The sequence below is a fragment of the Somniosus microcephalus genome, chromosome 1, assembly GCF_052327205.1.
Source record: "Somniosus microcephalus isolate GS21.2 chromosome 1, FLI_Smic_1.0, whole genome shotgun sequence".
NCBI lineage: Eukaryota > Metazoa > Chordata > Chondrichthyes > Squaliformes > Somniosidae > Somniosus > Somniosus microcephalus.
Window position 1 is genome coordinate 220,098,990 of NC_140987.1, and position 22,570 is coordinate 220,121,559.

The window sequence follows — 22,570 nt, forward strand, 5'->3', positions numbered from 1 at the left end:
TGTTCTCCAGCACAGTGGTAGTAGTGAAGTGTGGCTGGGCCATGAGCTGGATGATGGCGAAAGGGGAAATAGAAATGGGGACTCCACTCAAAGCGCTTCTACTTCTCACCCACAGCCCACCTCTCAGTCAGTAGCCCACATGCTGCCTCGTCTCCCGATGGCCGAGTCTGCCCCTGCACAGTTGCAGGTGGAGCAGTCTTTGGTGGGGTCCTCACAGGCTCTAAAACCCAGAGGACATTGGCCAAGAGCATGTCAGCAATCACAACAGAGAACTAAGCTGCCTGCCTTTACCTCTGCTGAAGCCACAGGGGTTGCACCACATAGGAGTAGCAGGAAAAAGAGTAAGGCACAAGGGTATGCACATAGGTGTCTTATGAAATTGTTGTGTTGGTAAGTTTCTGTTGTTTATTTAGCTCACATAAATGTTATTCTTTTTCACCACTTTCCTGTCTTGTCCAGTCTTGGATGCTGGACGGTTAGTGGCCTTTTAACTTGTTTGATGATGAATGGGAAGACATGAATTGATGGGGACCAGTAGGGGGACGTTCAAGGGATGGTTGGTTGGTTGCAAGATTGCTTTGTGTCAGTGATATTGGGGGGAGGTGGTGGAAGTAAAGCACACTTTATAGAAGGAATAAATGGATAGCAATCAGGAGCAGAAAATCTGACCTATTTTTCCTCTCCTAAGGAATTGAGTCCAGTTAGAGTATCTCTACAACTATCCTAGATCAGATCAACTAATGCAGCAAATATCAGGGATGAATCTAGGATATTTCTATTCCGTACAGCTCAACGCCAGTGCATTTACCAATGGAGCCATGGAAGATTTTTCCTAATTACTGCCATATACATTGAAATACTTTACAATTCTTTGAAGATATAAAATAGAACAAAAATGATATGAAACATTTTCATGTTGCATAAAATTAGTTTTTGGACTTTGCATAAATCAGGTGTATATTTTTGAGTTCAATCTTGTTCAATAATGGTCCAGAATTTGCTGCAAAAATAAGAGTGTGTTCATGGCCATCGCCTTGGTCAGTCAGAGCCCCCCGGAGTGGGACCCGTTATTAATATGTAAAAAAAAGCAGCACTTTGTGATGAGGAAGAGATATGGCATGAGTTGCGAATCGCCACAAGTTGCTGGACAATTTGTGCCGCTTCGCTGTTAGCCTCGCAAAAATTGGAGCTCACTGTCAACCTTCCCCATGAGTGTCAAGAAATTGCTGCATTTGCATTGTAAAAGTGAATTAAACTCACCGCATAAGATTAGGGCTGCTATTTCATGACCGAAGAAACCTTTTCATGGTGAGATTTATGTTCCTCTAATGCCACTGAACCTTGGAGGCCCTGAAAGGGAACAATTGAAACTGTGGAGTCTCACTCCTGCAGGTAGTAGTGTTCCTAGAGGGTTTTTTCCTTACTTTTCCCTTCTGTTTCTTTTTTCTCTTTGTAATCTTTCTTCCCCTCTCTTTATTTATCTTTCTGTATCTAGACTATTGGTCCTATCATACACCAAGGTCCCGGATGCCCCATTGACCTCACAAATGATGTTTTCTGTGCTTTAAAAACAATGTACTGAAAACGCTGGAAACAAAAAGCTTGAAACACACAGGTCAATCAGGAGGGGATGCTTGGGGCCTTCAGTGACCATACACAGCCAAGAACAAAAAACGCCACCCAATATCCACATTACCACACTTTATCAAAGGCAATCTGGTCACCCCCCCAGAACAATGGATAGGAATCAGGAGCAGGAAACCTGATTGATTTTTCCAACACGACAGAATTGAGTCCAGTTAGAGCAGGGAATAGAGTGTCTGGTAACAATATTATGAATTCGATTTATAAGTTTCCTATTTGTTTGGTTGGGACTTTGTTAAAATGATTGTATTAGCTGTGCCTCATCAGAGAAGGGGCACGTGTAGAATTGTTCTGCTGTTGATGACACCGTGGCAACCCTTATTGGTCAAGGCAAAACTAGGCATCTGTGGAGGGAACGCTCTGGGCCTTTCGTGACCACTGGGCACCACAGCTATAGATTGTCTAATTGACATGCACAATCATATTTCTGATTTAGCTGTACACATTTGATTAAACCTCATAGCTAGTTTATATTATATTATTTAGGGAGCTATTTCTCTATGAGTGCACCTTCAAGAGCTAGGCAGGCAGCAGGGAAGGAAACGTTCCAGAGGCGGGCTCTTGATCAGCAACGTGATTTATGCGCCCACCAACCAACGTCGGCTGGCGCTGCATGTTGTTGTTGTTGTTGTGATGACGCTTGCAGCGAAGTGAGACGGCCGCCTCGAACCTTGGCCCAGATCTGGGCTCCACGTCACAAGCAGCCAGCGCCCCGCGCGCCCGCCCGCGGGTGACGTCACCAACATGGCGGCGATTTGAGCTTCAGTGGGATCCGCAGCCGCGAGAAAAGAGCCTGAGGACTGAGCCCCGCTCCCGGCCTCTCTCTCAATGTCTGATAACCAGAGCTGGAATTCTTCCTCCGAAGAGGATCTGGACACCGAGTCCGGGCCGCCTGTTGAGCTGTGCGGGATACTGAGCAAGGTGAGCGCCGCCGGACCGCCCACAGACGGGCCGGAGCTCCTCTCCCTCCCTGCAGCTCCTCTCTGTGTAACCTCTACTCACTCCCACCCGCTGTAAGTGTGTCCGGGAGGGGACCATCGCCTCGGTCAGTCAGAGCCCCCCCACCCCCCCGGAGTGGGACCCGGAGCCCGGAGGGAGCGGCACCGCCCTCGGATACCTGTTCAAATCTTCGGCTGCTTCTCCTCGCCGTCTCCCCGGTAACGGAGAGGCGCCAGCTCGAGCCCCGAGGCCTGTCCGTCTCCCTCAGCGCTGATCGGCGGGGCGGGAGCCGCTCGTTGGGTGACCATTACAAACCCGTTAATATTATGGTGAAAGTTATTGTAAGCGGGAGTCGCCACAACAGAGCTTCACTCTGTTTACGCGTATTGGCTGCTGCTTTAAAAAAAGAATGAAACGGATGCTGTTTTGTTTTGACAGCCCCGTGCGTTGTGTTTGCATCGCTGTAAAAGTTGTATTCTGTTGCGTTTTGCTCTTGTTTCACCCCAGTCCAAAGTGTGTGGGCCCGGTGTTGGCTGATGTGTCGGAGCCTTTTGTGAAGTTTACTGTGAACTCGGGCGTGTTCGTGTTGTTGCAACACTGGCGCTGGAGTGAGTAATGCCTCCATCTCCCCGAGTTATTTGCACTTGGGTAAAGCTGGATTACTTGGGAATATGCTTTCCCGGGTTTGTAGAACAAATCCATCTTCTAAGATGCCGACAATAAGGAATGAGATATTTTGATCAGATTGTATAATATAAATCAATCTAGCCTATATCCAGGCGTCTTACAAGTATTTATTTCAATGTCTTTTTCAGTGGACCAACTATATCCATGGCTGGCAAGACCGATGGGTGGTTTTGAAAACCAATACTCTGAGTTACTATAAATCTGAGGATGAAACGGAGTACGGTTGTCGGGGATCAATCTGTCTAAGCAAGGCTGTTATTACTGTAAGTTTGCTAAGTTTTTATATTAAAATATGCTCTCTTTGGTTTGCACAATCCTACTTTCATTGTACAATATATAATAGATTTGCTCCACTAACCTTTCCTTGGCCAGTTGTCATCAATGTGCCCCCCTAATGTACAAAAGATTAGTTTTTTATGCCTTTTGTAATATGTCGACATGCTATTCGCTGCTGGCTTTATTTAGAGAGAGCTGATTGGACTGACTTGTTCAGCTTCCTTTTCTAATTCATGAACTCCGGTAGTAGCTATTGGGGCAACTGTAGGCACCCTTTGTCTGATCATTCTGCAGTTTAATGTGGTCATCTGAACAGCCTCAGTTTAATTTGACTCCAATATGTAGAAAATGAGCATTTCATCAGCAATGATGTATTAACCTTGTTCCCAGTCTTCTCCTAATGGGTCTGACTGTAGAAAAATTGCATTTATATAGCTCCTTTCACAACCTCCGGATGTTCCAAAGCACTTTATAGCCATGAAGTACTTTTGAAGTGTGGTCACTGTTGTAATATAGAAAATGTAGGAAGAAAGTGTTGTGATTGGAAGCTGGGTATTAACTTACATTCTACTACTTGTGCATTATTAATAATGTGTTGTGCCATGGTTCTATTTGACAGGCGATAATCATTTCAGGCCCTTACTGCTCTTAAATCAGGTCGCTAGAAGGTAATCAAGAGTGACTCACTCTAGATTATTTTCCCTCCTTCCTTGTGGGGAATTGCATAGAAGTCATTGATGGTAAAGCTGAAGTTTGAAACTTGCCTTTTGTGGAATTGAGGTTGCTTTATTTCATTCTAATGTTGTACTGTTACATCATCCACACCAAGCAAATTTCAATTATAACAGTCATTACAATATACCATTCAAGGCATTCTCGTACCGCTAAATAAGCCAGTGTGAAATATTAGGTAGTGTAGCACCAACAGTGTTAGCCTGTTCAACTTGGAGATGTATATTTCAAATCCAGTTTGTTATGAACATTTCTTGTGGGGGAGGTACAACCGAGAAGGGGTGGTGGCAAGGGATTCTTCCTTAACTAAAGTGTGTATCTTGGTAGACTGACTATGGAACAACAATGTTGATGAAGGTTGAATATAGTGGTGAACATGAGCCGGCAAAAGTAAAATATTTTTCATAATTTCAAAGCAATACTTTTTTATTGCTGCAAGAATCTGAAATTGCATTGTTTTCTGTTTTACTTGGGATTTTTAAAGTATCCACTTCAAATAATTCTGAAGTGGCCTGTTCACCTGTCCTAAGTTGTCAGTTAATTTCTAGCATCTTTACTTGGAGAGGGGGGTGGCAGTGCAACCTTGTGTACAGTTATTTCTGACTTATTAAGTGACTATGCTCTATTAAAGCACATGTCTGTTTACTTTTAAAAATAGTTAAATTTGAATGGTTAAAAGTCCTTAATGGACAAGATATTGTCAGGGAGAAAGTCCCGTAGACACCTGCCATTTTGCTGCTTTCTTTGCAATCATTCTATGGAGCTACGCCAACTTCTTCAGTGAAGGATGTGACCGATAGATAAACTTAGTGTTTGTACTAGCTTAGAAACTCTTTCTTGAAATGTTGTTAGAAAAAGTATTGCCTGCTCTTGAATGTGAGTAGTTCTCTGAAATGCAGTGGTGGGGGTCTGAGTGAATGCTGAAAGTTATGGAAGTACTCTTTATACTATTTCCCCTTTCCAAGATGAGATTATTATAAATGTGTACTTACTGTTACAATACAGTAGTTTATTTTCAATAAACACTGTACAGGTATTAGTGTACTCAGCATGCTTAACTGAAGCAGTAAAATTGTGTACTTAAATTTTAAGAATGTAGAAACACTGCGTAGCAATCATCAAGTCTAATTAAAAGTGTGCACTTTTTCAAGTGGGTTAAAGCGCTGTTCATTAAAACTTCAATCTTTGTTTTTTCCCTCAGTTTCTTTTTCTCTCAATCAATGACTTATGCTAGAGTATGTCAGCACTCCAGTGATTTGACCAAGTGACTATTTTTCATTAGAGCCTAGACGGTGAGTGCTGATGTGCTGTTCCGTCATGGGGAGATCATTTGAGTCAAATGTAGTTGTATTTACCTGAAGTGATCACTGATTAATGATCTGGAGTGACAACCAGTTCTCCGCCTTTGCCCACCCTAGCCCGAGGGCACTAAGATTACTTCTAACCCCTCGACTATTGCTGAAGTTAGTGGACTCGGCACAAGCATCAATTAACTATGGGACCTCCTTGGTCTGGGGTGTGGTTGTTCTAGCTCGCACTCTGTTTTCACAGACTGAGCTATTGAGAAAGCTGAATATGTAAATGGTGACATGATATTGCAGTGACTGTTGTATTTGTTCTGTTATGACCAAGTCTTGGCTAAATGGATGATGTAGTTTGTTTTTGAAGGGTGGATATGTTCAAGTATAAGAAGTTTTTAAAGTCAATAAACCTTTAATATGTCCAATTATACATAGCATCAGCAATAAAGAAAATAGAATGCTTAACTGTCAAAATGGTAGAGTACACTCTTGAGGCACTGGAGGGCTATGGGCACCCATTGAACCCTTTCCCAGGATAAGTTGACACCATTGGGAAAGGAGGGAGCAGCCCAAGTGACAATTTGACTGTTCTAGCTAAAGTGAACGATTGTGTCACATCTTTGGAGTTTGATTTTTTAGCAGATGCTTTAAATTACCTTATATTTTGACCTTATGTATATAATGTACATTGTTGTCTCTAGAATTCCAATAATGCATAATGGGTGTGTGACATTTTCCTTTTGGCTTCTTTAACTGTGGGGAAAACAGCAATAGTACTTGATAAATTGTGCCTTTCCAAACTGGGATTGTGTCTGGAGAGGTTAGAATATTGTCCAGTTTTGGGCACCCTATACTAAGAAGGATGTCAAGGCTATGGAGAGGGTACAGAAGGGATTCAGTAAGTTGAAACCAGGTTTGAGAGGCTTTAGTTATGAGGAGTGATGAAGGAAACTGGGGCTCTTTTCGTTAGAACAGAGAAGGTAGAGGAGTTCCGCTAGAGGTGCTCAGAATGAGAGGGTTTTGATGAGTTACATGGGGAAATACAAAGAGGTTCGGAAAGTGTTTATTTAAGCAGAAGGGTGTTAGAACATGGAATGCCCTACCAGAAACAGTGGTGGAAGCAGAATCCATAATTTTTAAAGGGAAAGTGGATAGATATTTGAAAAGAAATTAAGGGTCTGGGCCTCTGAAGAATGGGACTGAGTGGATTTTTTTATTCACTCATGGGATGTGGGCATTGCTGTCAAGGCCAGCTTTTATTGCCCATCCCTAATTGCCCTTGAGAAGGTGCTGGTGAGCTACCTTCTTGAACCACAGCAGTCTGTGTGGTGATGGTACTCCCACAGTGCTGTTAGGGAGGGAGTTCCAGGATTTTGACCCAGTGATGATGAAGGAGCGGTGATAAATTTCCAAGTCGGGATGGTGTGTGACTTGGAGGTAAACTTGCGAGTGGTAGGGTTCCCATACGTCTGCTGCCCTTGTCCTTGATGGTAGAGGTCGCGGGTTTGGGAGGTGCTGCCGAAGAAGCTTTGGCGAGTTGCTGCAGTGCATCTTGTAGATGGTGCACACTACAGCCAGTGTGCACCACTGGTGGCGGTAGGGAGGGAATGTTTAAGGTGGTGGGTGGGATGCTAATCAAGCGGGCTGCTTTGTCCTGGATGGTGTCAAGCTTCTTGAGTGGTCAAGGAGCTGCACAGTTGGGAACACTGTTGGATAGCTCTTTCAGAGATACTGCACAGATGCGATAGGTCAAATGGCCTCCTCCTATGCTATAAAACTTTGTATGAAAAGAGTATTTTGAGCTATATAACAGAAATTAAGTACTAATAGTTACATATGCCATTAGTTGAGGTGGGAGCAGTTTGAAGAGACGATGAATATTGCACAGTATTATGTGCAACTTCATAGATTTTTGGGACCAATATACAGCTTAATGACACTAAATGTGCCTGGTGTTATTGATCTATGTGCTGTTATCTAATCCATAACTGAAATTGGTATCTGCACAAAAAGCAGGAATAGAGTTCAAATAGCTTGGGATCAGCTTGTGTTGTATTTTGTATATTGATGCACTTTAAATGTTTTGGGAGGTTTTTGTTCCCCCAAGGTGAATTCAGATGGTGCTGATGAAGACATGCCACTTTAGGCACCTAGTGTCCACTGGGTACTCGCTGTGTACATCATGATCAGATGAAGAGGAAACCTGCTGACCCGCTCCATTGAGTCCTCCAAGCATTCTACTGTGCCAGTGTGTTTTCCATTTCCCGCACTGGTCATCCTGGATGAGACTACCATTTTTGAAGTACATTTTTTTTTTGGATGAATCTTGGGCATTGTTGTGCTCAGGCATTGTACCCACAAGAAAATTAACCAAGGATGATATTTTCAAACTGCAACTTGATTTTGATCCCAGGTCCTACAGCTGAATGGATCATGTTCTAAGCAATTGTGATTCACAGTGCCAAAGATGATTTTGAAATCAGTTTAACTTACAAAATCTGTTCTGAGGTTCAAAAGGTTGAAATAGTGAGTAGCTGAGTTATAAAACCAGGAAGTTCATTCCTAGCCTGTAGTGAGTTAGCTGATTTCAGTTCAGGCAGCAGTAGGACATTACAGTTAGCCTCAGCAGCTCTGGATCAGAAAGGGAAAATTGGTCAGTGTTCCTAATCTTAATTTCTGTCCTGACTCTTGCTGGAGGATTGTGTGTATGAACATTGAGTGAGAAGATGATCAAGGTTAAAAGAAAAGAAAGACTTGCATTTATATTGCACTTTTCATGACCACGTCATCCCAAAGTGCTTTACAGCCAATTAAATACTTTTAAAGTGTAGTCACTGTTGTAATGTAGGAAAAGTGGCAGCCAGTTTGTGCACAGCAAGCTCCCACAAACGGCTGTGATAATGACCAGATAATCTGTTTGTGATGTTGATTGAGGGATAAATTTTGGCCAGGACACCGGGGATAGCTCCCCTGCTTTTCTTCAAAATAGTGCCATGGGATCTTTTGTGTCCACCTGAAAAAGCAGACCGGGCCTTGATTTAACGTCTCATCTGAAAGACGGCACCTCACAACAGTGCAGCACCCCCTCAGTACTGCACTGGAGTGTCATCCCAGATTTCTGTGCTCAAGTCTCGGGAGTGGGACTTGAACCCAGTCTTCTGAGTCAGGTGAGAGTGCTACCGACTGAACCACAGCTGACATGGTTGGCTGTGATGCCTTGTGCAGTTCTGTAGCCCAGTGGTTCGCAACCTTTTTGTTTCTACATAACATAATGTAAGAAATAGGAACAGGAGTAGGCCATTTGGCCCCTCGAGCCTGCTCTGCAATTTAATAAGATCATGGCTGATCTTCTACCTCAATTCCACTTTCCTGCACTATCCCCAGATCCCTTGATTCCCTTAATATCCAAAAATCTTATCAATTCTTTTTCAATTTTATTTGTCACGTAACCAAATACAACAAGGGAAATCCAGTGAGTGAAATGCTGTCTTGAATGTACTCAACCCCTGAGCCTCCACAGCCCTCTGGGGTAGAGAATTCCAAAGATTCATCACCCTCTAAGTGAAGAAATTTCCCCCCATCTCAGTCCTAAATGGCCAACCCCTTATTCTGAGACACTGACCCCTGGTTCTGGACTCCCCAGCCAGGGGAAACATCCTCCCTGCATCTACTGTCAAGCCCTGTAAGAATTTTGTATGCTTCAATGAGCACCTCTCATTCTTCTAAACTTGAGAATATAGTCCTAGTCTACTCAATCTCTCCTCGTACGACAATCCCCCACCCATCCCAGGAACCAGTCCAGTGAACCTTCGTTGCACTCCCTCTATGGCAAGTATATCCTTCCTTGGGTAAGGAGAGCAAAACTGTACACAATACTCCAGGTGTGGTCTCACCAGGGCCCTATATAATTTCAGTACGATGTCTTTACTCTTGTAGTCAAATCCTCTGAGGTCCCCCTTCCCGTGTTATAAAAATTCCACGGATCCCCTGTAACACAACACAACTATTTCTAAAGAGTGGCTCCTGTCACGTGATGATAACCAGCAGCAAAGTTGTGCGTAGCAAGATCCAACAAGAGAAAGTTAGAAAGATCATATATGTGTCAACTTTCATGGCCATCTGCACCTCGTATGAGTGCTGCCCTTGGACTTGGATCTGGGACAGAGAGCTCCCTGCGGCAGTTTGATCAGCCGCCTGTGCCATGCTCGGCTCTAAACAGCTGCCATGGACAAGCAGCGGTCAGCCGTATAAAGAGCGAAAGGTGTAGTCAGCCGAATAAAATGGACATCAAATCCCACCAACCTGTTGCTCCGCTTACCCGATTTAAACATGGCGGGCAGGAGGGTGCGTGCCGCGCGGCCTGCTGGGAAAGAAACCCGCTACCAACTGTCACTAATGGATCTGGGGGTGGAGAGGAGGTGGGGTCTCTTTGACATCGGCGGTGGCACATTGGCCCAATCCTGCATTGGTGCACTGAATTAAACTTTTTTTGGAGGTGGGTTTAAAAAAAAAAAGCTTATTTTGAGGGTTCATTCTTGGTAATAAACGGGGTACCACTGACATCGGTAGTGATCAGTCTTACTTTTTTTTTGTTGACCCTACTCGCAGAATGGGATTTTTAAAGATTTTATTCTTGAAAGATGTTGATTTAACGGACCCCTTGAAATCTTTTTACAGACCCTGGTTGAGAGCCCCTACTATAGCCCACCTACACTCGCTTTCAATGCTTGCACATCCATAATAGTCACATGGGCAAGCTATTGGAGGGTGACTGCTCATGGAACTGTACCTAAGCAAGGAATTAATGTCATACGGTCAAACTATCTGCATTTTAGATCTTTCAAGTGATCGTACAGACCTTTTCAGCTGCTTTATTTTTTAGTCTCTTAAACATCTTATATTATGTCCGTGTATAATTGAGACACGGACTGCAGGAGTTGATTATAACATGTCTTTACTGAATGGAGACAACCTGGAAACTGAAACCACAGAAGCCTGCCAGGGCCTTTTATACAGGGGTGGTCACTGCCGGTAGTGCAGTCTGAGACCAGTTATTCCCTTAAAGGTACATACACAACATCTTATACCTGACTTTTTTTGTAGAAAAGCCCAGAAACATTACTTCTAAGCTAACTTGGTAGATTTAATTACTCAAGTTAGAATTATTAAGATTATTAAACCAATCTTTTCCCTGCAATGTAATATGAATTTCTGTAGTTAATGCCACGTCCTTACAATAAAGTATAATTAAAGCATGAATAGTTCTAGCACCAGCATGCTATTCTTCAAAAAGATGCCATGTAAATGCAATAAAAACAGAAAATGCTGGAAATACTCAGCAGGTCAGGCAGCATCTCGGGAGGGAGAAACAGTTAACGTTTCAGATTGATGACGACTCTTCATCGTACTGAAACGTTACCTCTGTTCCCCTCTCTACAGATGCAGCCTGACCCGCTGAGTATTTCCAGCATTTTCTGTGTTTATTTCAGATTTCCAGCATCTGCAGTATTTTGCCTATGTAAATACAAGTTATTGTTCATTCATTCACTCTACAGCTCAAAACATTCATTTGAAACACAATATAGGTTTATTTTATTGAGATATACTGAAGTGAAGAGCAAAATCTAACTGCACTGTTGATTTCCACAGTTCAATTGGAAATAACAAAAAAAAAAAATCACCCACCCACAAATGATTTACTGACATCCTCATGACATCTTGTGATATTTTACGCGATGCCTTGGGCAGTAAAAACTCAAATATTCAACTGGCAAAAAGGACAAGTTTCACTTGGAATACAGTATAGCATTGCATACCACATTAAATCTGGGGTATGTGACTTTTACCACAGGACTGAACTGTTTTTAAAAAAATGCTATATCACCTGATGTATATTATCTAGTTAAAAGATGTTTTTGGCTGCCAAAACTGATGTCCGTCCTCTGCTAGATCAATTAAAGTTAAATTCCTCCTCGATGTGTAACACCTTTTGAGAAGATGGAGTGAAGGCTTACTAATTGGGGGTAGTTTGAGTACATTTGTGCTAATCGTATGCACAGAAAAGTTCCATAAGAATATTGCAGATGTAATACTATGTAACTAGTGTAGCATTGAAGAATAAGAGCTATTAACTGTGGATGTCATTTATTGAGATTACTTTTCAAAATATATTTCCCACTATTCATTGACAAACTTAGCTTCTCGTATTTAGTGCTTAGTTGCAATTTGAAAATATTACTGGCTTATTTCTTCAATCAATTCATTTTTTACCAGTAACCAAAATTTATTACTTTTATTGACTTACCATACCCATGTGGGACAACAGTGGCTATAGAATTGTATAAACATCTTTCTGTAGTTCCTCAATCTTAAAGCTGCTTCAATATTTTATGTGTAATATATTTAGCTTATACTTCGTTTACAACTGTAAATATAATACAACAGATTTGCAATTTTTATATACTTGTTTATATTTATGTAGCCTATATTGAGTGATTAGAATTGGCATTTTATTCTGTGCTTTGTACATTTAAAGTTCAGGTAGTGAACTTGTAGATATTCAACAGATTCTGATACTGACTTGCTGTTCACTGAATATTTTATCTACCATGCTGTATGTTCAGGGCTGTATGTTCAGGACAGTGATGTTTCTGCATACAACATGCAATAATAAGAAAATGCAGATATAAATGGGTTTTTCTTTTCCTTGAATTTTTACCAGTCTGTCTTCTGTTTTATTGTGTAGTTTTCATGTTTGTTCTTGTGCATCTGTCCAGTATAACGTTTTGAGAAAACTCTCTTTTTAAAAGTTCTTTCTTGATTTATTTTTGTTTCTTCTGAAGGTGTAAGTTGGGCAATCTAGGGAAAATCAAAACAAAAATGGCAGAATAAAGAATGTGGAGGAAGGAAAATTGAGGAGGTCAGGGTGAAAAGTAGTAGATAAGACGAGAGGGGACTACTGAAAGGGAATGATACTGTGTAATACTGATAGGAGTGCAATACACAGAAGCACCAAGATGAAAAACACAAAAAAACCTGACAGAAAGTAGAAATAAAAACAGAAAATGCTGGAAATACTCAGCCGGTCAGGCAGCATCTCTGGGGAGAGAGAGAAACAGTTAACGTTTCAGATCGATGACCTTTCATCAGAACGGTCATCGACCTGAAACGTTAACTTTGTTTCTCGCTCCCGAGATGCTGCCTGGCCTGCTGAGTATTTCCAGCATTTTCTGTTTTTATTTCAGGTTTCCAGTAGCTGCAGTATTTGCTTTCGTAGGAGAAAATAGAAGCTGTATTCACTGTCGATCAGGAAGAGGAGCAAGTCAGATCGTCTGGTATGTACATGAAAGGGAATCATAATTTGCACACCTATCGTTAATGTACAAAACTCAACAGTTCCCAGCCTCCCATGTGGTTGGTTGTGCCTGTGGTGCCAATATTTCTTTCCTAAATACAAATTGAAACCAAACTTGTAACACAGGATTTGGAGACTGAAGCTTGAAATTGGAGCAGCTCTAAATAACTGTCCTCATTCTTCGTATCCACCCCACCTGCTTAAAACTGTCCATTTGACACAGGACGGTGATAGGTCTTTGGGTGTTACTCAGATATTTCCCTCATGTTGACTGCAAATTCCGGGCCATTGTTCTGGAATTTAGAAATAAAATAGGTAAAACCTTTTCATTTAAAATGCCATTGTTGCATTAACTGCATTTCACAGGCTGTTTGTTATTCAGTCTGCCATCTAAGAAAGCCGACTAGTCTGGACAGTAAACATTTGCCTAACTACTTTCAGTATTTCCGCCACCTCCAAAGTGATCCCACCACCAAACACATCCTCCCCTCCCCTTTCAGCATTCCGTAGGGACCGCTCCCTCCGAGACACCCTAGTCCACTCTTCTATCACCCCCAGCACCCCTTCCCCTTTGCCCGGCACCTTCCTGTGCAAGCGCAGGAGATGCAACACCTGCCCTTATACCTCCCCCCTTCCCACTGTCCAGGGCCCTATCTCCTGCACTTCTGCCCTCACCCCTGCCCCTCCCTCCCGGAACAACGATAGGGTTCCCCTTGTCCTCACCTTTCACCCCACCAGCCTCCACATTCAACGGATCATCCTCCGCCATTTCCGCTACCTCCAAAGTGATCCCACCACCAAACGCATCTTCCCCTCCCCTCCCCTTTCAGCATTCCCTCTGAGACACCCTAGTCCCCTTCGCCTGGCACCTTCCCATGCAAGCGCAGGAGATGTAACACCTGCCCCTATACCTCCCCCCTTCCCACTGTCCAGGGCCCCAAACACCCCTTCCAGGTGAAACAGCGATTTACTTGTACTTCTTGCAATCTAGTATACTGTATTCGCTGCTCACGATGCGGTCTCCTCTACATTGGGGAGACCAAACGCAGATTGGGTGACCGCTTTGCGGAACACCTCCGTTCAGTCCGTAAGGGTGACCCCGAGCTTCCGGTCGCCTGTCATTTTAATTCATCGCCCCATTCCCACTCGGACCTCAGTGTACTTGGGCTCTTGCATTGTTCCACGGAAGCTCAACGTAAACTTGAGGAACAGCACCTCATCTTCCGATTAGGCACTTTGCAGCCTTCCGGACTCAATATCGAGTTCAACAATTTCAGATCATAACCTCGGCCCCTATTATATTTTTACTTATTTTTATTCCCACCTTTGTTTTGGCCCTTTTCCCCGCCCCCTTTCTCATTTCTCCCTCCCCCCACATGGCAGCTGTCTCCCATTCTGCCAGCACATTTCACACCTAATCTAGAGCCGTCTTTTGTTTCCACTAGTCCTATCACCATCTCGTCTCGTTTTGAATACCTCTTAATGTCTCTTCATTTCTCTTTTGTTCTCCCAGCCTGGCCTTTCAATCTATTTCATTTCCTGTGCCTTTCCAGTCTTGACAGAGGTTGACTCTTTTCTCTCCACAGATGTTGCCTGGCCTGCTGAGTTTTTCCAGCATTTTCTGTTATTATTTCGGATTTCCATCCGCAGTATTTTGCTATCGTACTTTCAGTATTCATTTAGTTGCATTATGTCTTTAATTTGGAAGTCGCTACTTTAAATGTAAACTATCTCTTTTTTTTTTGAAGTCACACCTATTGGAAGGCTAACTGAAGTTTATTTTTTAAGTGTATTGTGATTTGCATCTTGATGCATCATGTTTGAGCAACGGTTTTTGAACATGGTATTCCTGAAACAGGTTGGACCAGTTTTTGCTTTTAAAGAATGGAGCTTTTGTTGAGATTTATGTTTACAGACAGCATGGACCTGACTTGTAGCATGTTAAACTGCTTGGGGGGAGGGAAACACACCCATTTATCTTGAACTGGGATTTGACATTTCAGTGACCACAGCTTTCTAGCTTTTTATTGAGGAAAGCTGCTTTGAGTTTTAACCTTTTTTTTCCTGTTCTATGCATGCATTGTTTTGTGATGGGTGGGAGGAACCAACAGCATTGTATCTTGCATCAGACCAAATATTTGAAAACCGTTGTCACCTGGTGGAAGACTTGATCTTGAAATATTTCCACTCCTGTCTACAAATACAGTATCTGCATTCAGCAAGATATTAATTTGGAAACTGATTGTATACCTTTCGTTGGTGTCGACTGTACTTCAGGGTGGTATAGGCCTAAGCAAAGCAACCTTTCCCTCAAAAGGGGCCAAAAACAATGAGGGAAATCAGGAAGACATGTACACAATCTAGTGACAGGGTGCCGTACTGATCACTAGGACTCCTAACTGACTTAAACAGAAGTTGGGGGGGACTGTTCATTATTCCTGTTATCTTTCAATATTAAATGACAGATGAGATCTCTTGAAGTAGAGGTTGCTCCAAAATGATACATCTGGTGATGGAAGTTTGGAACTAAGTCAAACCTCTGTGATAGACTTGGTAATCTGATAGCTGAACGAGGCAGGTTCACAGTACTCCAGGATAATGATGATTGACTGGCCAATCTCTCACTAATGGAACAAGAAGAGTAGACCCGTCAGTAGCTGCTAGGGTTGTTTCCACTCCACTGGAAGCCAATACCTTACAGGCAGGGCGGTCCCATCTGAAAAAGCAGTAGGGAGCTTGCTAGTACTTTGCAATACCTTTTTGTATTTTTCACCAGTCAAAACTCCAACTCTCCTGCACCTACTTGATAGCCCCAAGTCTTGGCTCTTGCCAGCCTCTACTTAAGATTTTTGGGCTTGAGTAAGTGGGGTTTGCACACCATATAAGGCAAACAGAAATCCTATGTGTAGATTTCTCAGTTGCTTGATTTGGAGACTCTTATGCACAGGAACCCCTCACTATGTTTATCAGTTACCAAAAAAGTCTGTTCAATTTAAGCACCACTATGTAATACAATAGACCATTTGTAAGTGATACTAAAAGCAAAATGTTAATTTTAATGTAGTCTTTCTCTAATTGTAGAATAAATGACACGTCTTACTGATTTTATGAAGTTTCTACTATATCACAGGTGTTTAGGAACCCATTGGATTTGAGTGTAGAATAAAATTGTGGAGTTTCTGGTATGAAGGTGAGCCACTCGTGATATGAAGAGTTAATGTATTTCTTTCCCCTTCTCCCTTTTGCACCATTTCTTTATTGAACAGGATGGGTAATCTGCTCCTGGGTCTCTGGTAATTCTGCTGTTAATATTCACTAAGATCTTGTAATCGTCATTGTTACAACACCAGCATTAACCCATTTCTTTTGATTGGGTTAACCCCGGTGTTAAAATAGTGGCATAGGGGACAGATTGAAATGGGGGCAGAGGCGGGCGTTCTTGCAGAGGTTGAAGTGAGCGGTCGTGGTTATTGGTTGGATATGTGGTGTAAAACTTGGCTGATGCTAAGATTATGAATTCATATGGTTCGGCCTGACTCTTTGGCTGGGGGAGTAGATGGAATCAGCTGCAAGGGAGTGGAGTTTGTGGTGGGGACCGAAGACGATGGCTTCAGTCTTTTCAATGTTGGGTTGGAGGAAGGTGTGACCAATGTTCTGCAGCTCCCGTGCTGGCGGCTCACCGGCTTTTAAATAGGAAAATCTGCATGTGCGTGGTATTCTGAATGACGACAGTTCTATTGTATAGGAACATTCCTTTTTTAGGGTTTTTTTTAACCCCCCCCCCCCCCCCCAATAACATTGTTTCAGTTCTTCAGATCCTGATATCATGTAAATTACCCAAATATCAGAAGTTCTCTGTGGCAAGAGAAGCAAAGTTAACATTTCGGGCCACTGGTTAAATTTGTTTCTCTCTCCACAGATGCTGCCTAACCTGCTGAGTATTTCCAGCATTTTTCTGTTTTCATTTCAGATTTCCAGCATCCACAGTATTTTGCTTTTGTATCAGAAGTTTTCTCATGGTAAGTGCTTGGATTGTGTTTTAAAATAAAATGTACTGACTTATGATGCAAAAAAAATCTCTGGACTGGGCTTTTTTGTTTTAAACCCCCCCCCCAAATTATTTCCTATAATGTACATTCATAAGTTATTTAAAATCCCTGGGTAATATATTTTCTAATTCACTCCTTTACAGTTGTTACAATTTGTCTAATGTTAAGCATTTCTATAAATCGCATTTCCTTTACAAAACCTTTCAGTTCAGAGCATGCAAACCATTTGTTTCCAATCCAAAACAAATGTATTTATTCTTCTGCCCAGTTTGCCCTAATGACGCTACTCCTCTGTCCCAGTAACTACATTATACAATTTACAATATGGCAATATCATTACTGTCGACCTAACATCTGACCTCTTTGTGTATACTCCATTGCTATAATTTTATTTTCTCACTCCTTTAGTATTCTCAACACCAGAAACACTTCTCATGCTCCCATGTTCAGACTTTATTATTCATAGTGCAGGAAATAGGTTTTGGTTTGACAAACAGCATTTCACATTCTCAATTCCCCAAAATAACACAACTTGTATTTAGTTAGTGAAAACTATCTTCAAAAATTCTAACTGCAAAACTATGTACTCTGTATAAAAAGGAGACAATACTAACGTTGATATAAAAAGGAGACAATACTAACGTTGATACTAGATTTTCCCATGATTTTTGAGGCCAAATCAATCAAAATATTCCAAAAAGGATATTTGACTGGGTAATACTGCATCTAATCCTTAACTAAATTATTATATAAGAAAAAAAACTCCAAATGCTCAATCTCAAATGGAAACAGAAAATGCTCCAAATACATACTTTGGCTGAAAATGCAAAAGGACTCTCTTACATGACAACCTGACAACACACCCATCATTGAAACACCACACCACACATCATCTCGCCAATCACTTAAGTTATTCACTCCATGTTATAATTATCCAAATTATTCATATTTTATAATTCACTAATTTACTCACTGAAATAAGTTACTGCACTTGCAAAATGTAGTCAGCAAATTAAACTTAGTAATTTTCCTAACTAATTACACTTACGATCTTCATATGGATAACATTTTATAAATCAGTCATTTCTGTATTAAACGTAATTACATTTCTTGTGCTGTACATTTGTGTCATAAATATACATCTTCATTTTTATTATCTACCCATTTTTTCTGAACATTGTAAAAGGAATAGAATGTAGTTGAATCTTCTTGGGCAGTCCCTCGGAACCGAGGATGACTTGCTTCCACATTAAAAATGAGTTCTTGGGTGACTGATGAGTCCATTCTGGACCTACAGTCTCTGTCACAGGTGGGGCAGACGGTGGTTGAAGGGGCGGGTGGGTGGGGTTCTTGGGTTGACGTGCGCTGCCTGCGCTTTGCTTCCGCTTGCTCCTGGCGAAGAGACTCGGATGCTTCTCCTCCACTTAGTGCGGTCTTGGGCCAGGGATTCCCAGGTGTCAGTGGGGATGTCACACTTTTTCAAGGAGGCTTTGAGGGTGTCCTTGGAAGTGTTTCCTCTGCCTACCTGGGGCGCTCTTCCTGTGTTGGAGTTCCGAGTAGAGCGCTTATTTTGGGAGTCTCGTATCGGGCATGCAGACATTGTGACCCGTCCATTGGAGCTGATTGAACGTGGTTGAAGCTTTGATGCTGGGGATGTTGGCCTGAGCAAGAACACTGACGTTGGTGCGCCTATCCTGCCAATGGATTTGCAGGATCTTGCGGAGGCAGCGTTGGTGGTACCTCTCCAGTGCTTTGAGGTGCCTGCTGTACATGGTCCATGTCTCTGAGGCATACAGCAGGGCGGGTATCACTGGTGCTCTGTAGACCATGAGCTTAGTGCCGGGTTTGAGGTCCTGGTCTTCAAACACTCTCTTCCTCAGGCGACCGAAGGCTGCACTGGCACACTGAAGGATGTGTTGGACTTCGTCATCGAAGCCTGCCCTTGTTGACAGTAGGCTCCCGAGGTATGGAAAGTGATCCATGTTGTCCAAGGCTTTGTCGTGGATTTTGATAATCGGGGGGCAGTACTGTGATGCGGGGGCAGGTTGGTAGAGGACCTTTGTCTTACGGATGTTTAGTGTAAGGCCCATGCTCTCATACGCTTCGGTGAAGGTGTTGACGATGGTTTGGAGTTCGACCTCCGAGTGAGCGCAGACGCAAGCGTCGTCTGCATACTGTAATTCGACGACAGAGGATGGGATGACCGTGGCTCTGGACTGCAGGCGATGGAGGTTGAACAGTTTCCCATTTGTTCTGTAAATTAGCTCCACTCCAGCAGGGAGCTTATTGAGGGTGAGACGGTGCATTGCAGCAAGAAAGATTGCGAAGAGCGTTGGTGCGATGACACAGCCTTGCTTGACCCCGGTTCGTACGTGAATTGGGTCTGTGGTGGAACTGTTGGTCAGGATCACGGCTTGCATGTCGTCGTGAAGCAGGCGGAGGATGGTGACAAACTTTTGAGGGCAGCCGAATTTGAGGAGGACACTCCATAGTCCCTCATGGTTGATAGTGTCAAAGGCCTTTGTGAGATCAAAGAAGGCCATGTACAGCGGTTGGTGCTGTTCCCTGCATTTCTCTTGTAATTGACGTGCAGTGAAGATCATATCCATTGTGCCCCTTATTGCGACTCTGGGTGGAGCTCTTCAGCCACTGGGAGAAGGCGATTGAGGAGGATTCTTGCGATGACTTTCCCTGTGGCAGACAGCAGGGAAACTCCTCTGTAATTACCGCAATCGGACTTGTCACCTTTCTTGAAGATGGTCACAATTACGGCGTCTCTGAGATCCCCTGGCATGCTCTCCTCCTTCCAGATAAGCGAAATGAGTTCATGAATTCGCGCCAGTAGTGCTTCTCTGCCATGCTTGAATAATGTAGAGTTGTATAAGGATAATGAGTCAAAAAGGGGACAAAAACCCCGTTTGCAGAAATGACCTTGTAATAAATAGCCTTACGATGTCGCAATCCTGGAGAAAGTTTTGAGCTATATTGTACTAAAACGTTGTCTTTAATTTTGAAATGAAGATCCTGCATTAAAATGTTTTAGTATTGTGGCAAATTGTTTAAATAGCTTAATTCGTAGACTTTTTTAATTCTCCAGGATGTCTATTATTTACTTCTCATTTTGAGTCAGTATTTTCAGCTCGGCATGCTTCGTGTAGGTTGGGAGTTAGGCTGTGATGTGAAACCACAGTTCTTGCTGTTTTATCACATTTGATTTGAAAGCTCAAGAAATAGAACGGGCATCCTGCAGAGGAAGTTTGAGCAATTGAGGGATTGAAGAGCAGGACCTCCAGAGTAGTAATCGCAGGATTACTTCTGGTGCCACATGCTAGCCAGTATAGGAGTGGTAGGATAAGGGCGTTTTAACTTGTGTGTGTGACTGGAGATATAGTGCAGGAGGGAAGAGTTCAGGTCCCTGGAACATTGGGACCAGTTTTGGATAGGCGTGTGGCCTGTCCAGGATGGATGGGGTTCACTTGAGCATGGCTGGAACCAAATGTCCCTGCTGGAAGGGTAATAATTGCTGTGTGGGGAAGCTTTAAACTAGTTTGGCAGGGGAAAATGGGGGTTGGGGGAGATGAGGTGAAGAAGCAGAAAGGAAAGCAAAACTATGGGAAAGGATGAAAGAAAAACCGATCAGAAGGAGGAGATATTAAAACAAGTAAAATTACCAAACAAAGTGGGAAGTCTGAGATGTATGTACGGAAATGCAGAGTGTTGTAAATAAAATGGTGAGCGAGAGGTACTAATTGCTATGGGGGAGTATGATATAGCATTACCAAAGATTGATCTTGGACTAGGACAGAACTAGGAGCTGAAGATTCCTGGATACCAAATATTCAGGAGGGATAGATTAGAGAAAAAGGAGTGGCCGTGTTGATCCGATTCCATTACAGCACTAGAACATGGGAATGATCTAGGAGATCCCACACTACTTAAATCTATTGGGCTGGAGTTGAGAAATAGGCAGGGACTGTTACTTTATTGGGGGTATATTATAGACTGCTGAACAGTGAGAAAGAGATGGTGGAAGAGATATGTAGACAATTAGAGAAAAATGTAGAAGCAGGGCAATAATTATAATGGCCAAGTAGTTATCCAAAGAAAGACTGGAGTGATAGTAATGCAAATGACAAAGGGAGGGATTTCTACATTGTGCTCAGGACTGTGTTCTAGATGAGCATGTCTTTAGTGAAAGAGGCAGTGCTGGCTCAAGTTCTAGGAAATGAAACTGGGTAATGTAGGGTAACCTCTAGGAAACGGTGACAATAACATTAGGTTAGATATAAGGTGTAACAGGAGATGATTAGTGTACAGTACGGACACTGTTCTACAAGAAGAACAGGTATTACAGCAAAAGCTGAAGTTCTTGGATGAGCAGAGAAATAAAAATGAGACTTGGAGCTAGATGGCAAATCTAAGGCATAATAATACAAAAGAAAATCAATCCAAGTATAAAGGGGAAGCAAAAGCAGTTAGAAATACTAAGAGGGGGTAAGAAGGAAGATTGACAGGTAAAATAGGGAAATATTGAAGGATTTTATATAAGCACATAAAAGAAAGTGTAAGGCTGATTAGAGATGGAAAAGGAAAGCTATGGAGGATGAAGGAATGGTGGAGATACTGAAGTATTTTGCCATGTGGGATTTCGAGAAAAGACTTGAATTTATATAGCACCTTTCACGACCACCACACATCCCAAAGCGCTTTACAGCCGATAAAGTACTTTCTGAAGTAGTCACTATTGTAATAAAGGAAACGTGGCAGCCAAGTTGCACATGGCAAGCTCCCACAAACAGCAATGTGATGACCAAATACAGGAAACTCTCTTTTATCCAGCACTGGTGTGGTACCGGTTGATTAAAAGTCCGGATTACAGAGGTATACTTACTAAGGTACGAGAGCCCCGAACACGGCCACAGATCCAGGCGTCCCTGTTGCATGGCAACAGGTGCAGGAACCCTGGTTACACGGCCACAGATCCAGGAACCCTGGTTACACGGCCACAGATCCAGGAACCCCAGTTAAATGGCCACTAATATGAAGTAAAACTTAGCTGAACCTACTCCTGAATTTTGCTGGTTGAGATTTCCGGTTATTTAGGTGCCGGTAAAAAGAGAGTTTCCTGTAATCAGTTTTAGTGATGTTGATTGAGGGATAACTATTGATTAGGGATAACTCCCCTGCTGTTCTTTGAAATAGTGTCATGGGATCTTTTACATCTACTTAAACTGAGGCCCCGTCTGCTCTCAACATCTCATCCGAAAGACAGCACCTCCGACAGTGTAGCGCTCCTTCAGTACTGCACTGGAGTGTGAGCCTAGATTTGTGCGCTCAAGTCTCTGGAGTGGGACTTGAACCCACAACCTTCTGACTCGGAGGTGAGGGTGCTATTACCTGAGTCACTGGCTCACAAGATTCTGGTAGCAGGAATCTTAGTACATGAAGAGGAGGTGGAGAAGTTAGAAAAGAAAGTAGTACTGAAAAAAAAAGGTAAAACTGAAATAGGAAAGGCAATGGGCCATGATGGCTTGTATAAGGCTAAGTGGCGTTGTAAAGAAAATAGCAGAGGCTCTGACCACAAACTT

At 42.7% G+C, this 22,570-nt stretch overlaps 1 protein-coding gene across 1 annotated transcript in view; it reads left to right on the plus strand.

The window, feature by feature from the left end:
- The first annotated feature begins 2,187 nt into the window (after window positions 1–2,187).
- Window positions 2,188–22,570, plus strand: part of LOC147124614 (ceramide transfer protein) — a 157,542-nt gene continuing 137,159 nt past the window's right edge. Inside the window, exons 1-2 of the mRNA XM_085982436.1 lie at window positions 2,188–2,565; window positions 3,399–3,533. Of these exons, the coding sequence (XP_085838562.1) occupies window positions 2,473–2,565; window positions 3,399–3,533 (228 nt within the window). The 5' untranslated portion in view covers window positions 2,188–2,472. The remainder of the gene's footprint in view (window positions 2,566–3,398; window positions 3,534–22,570) is intronic.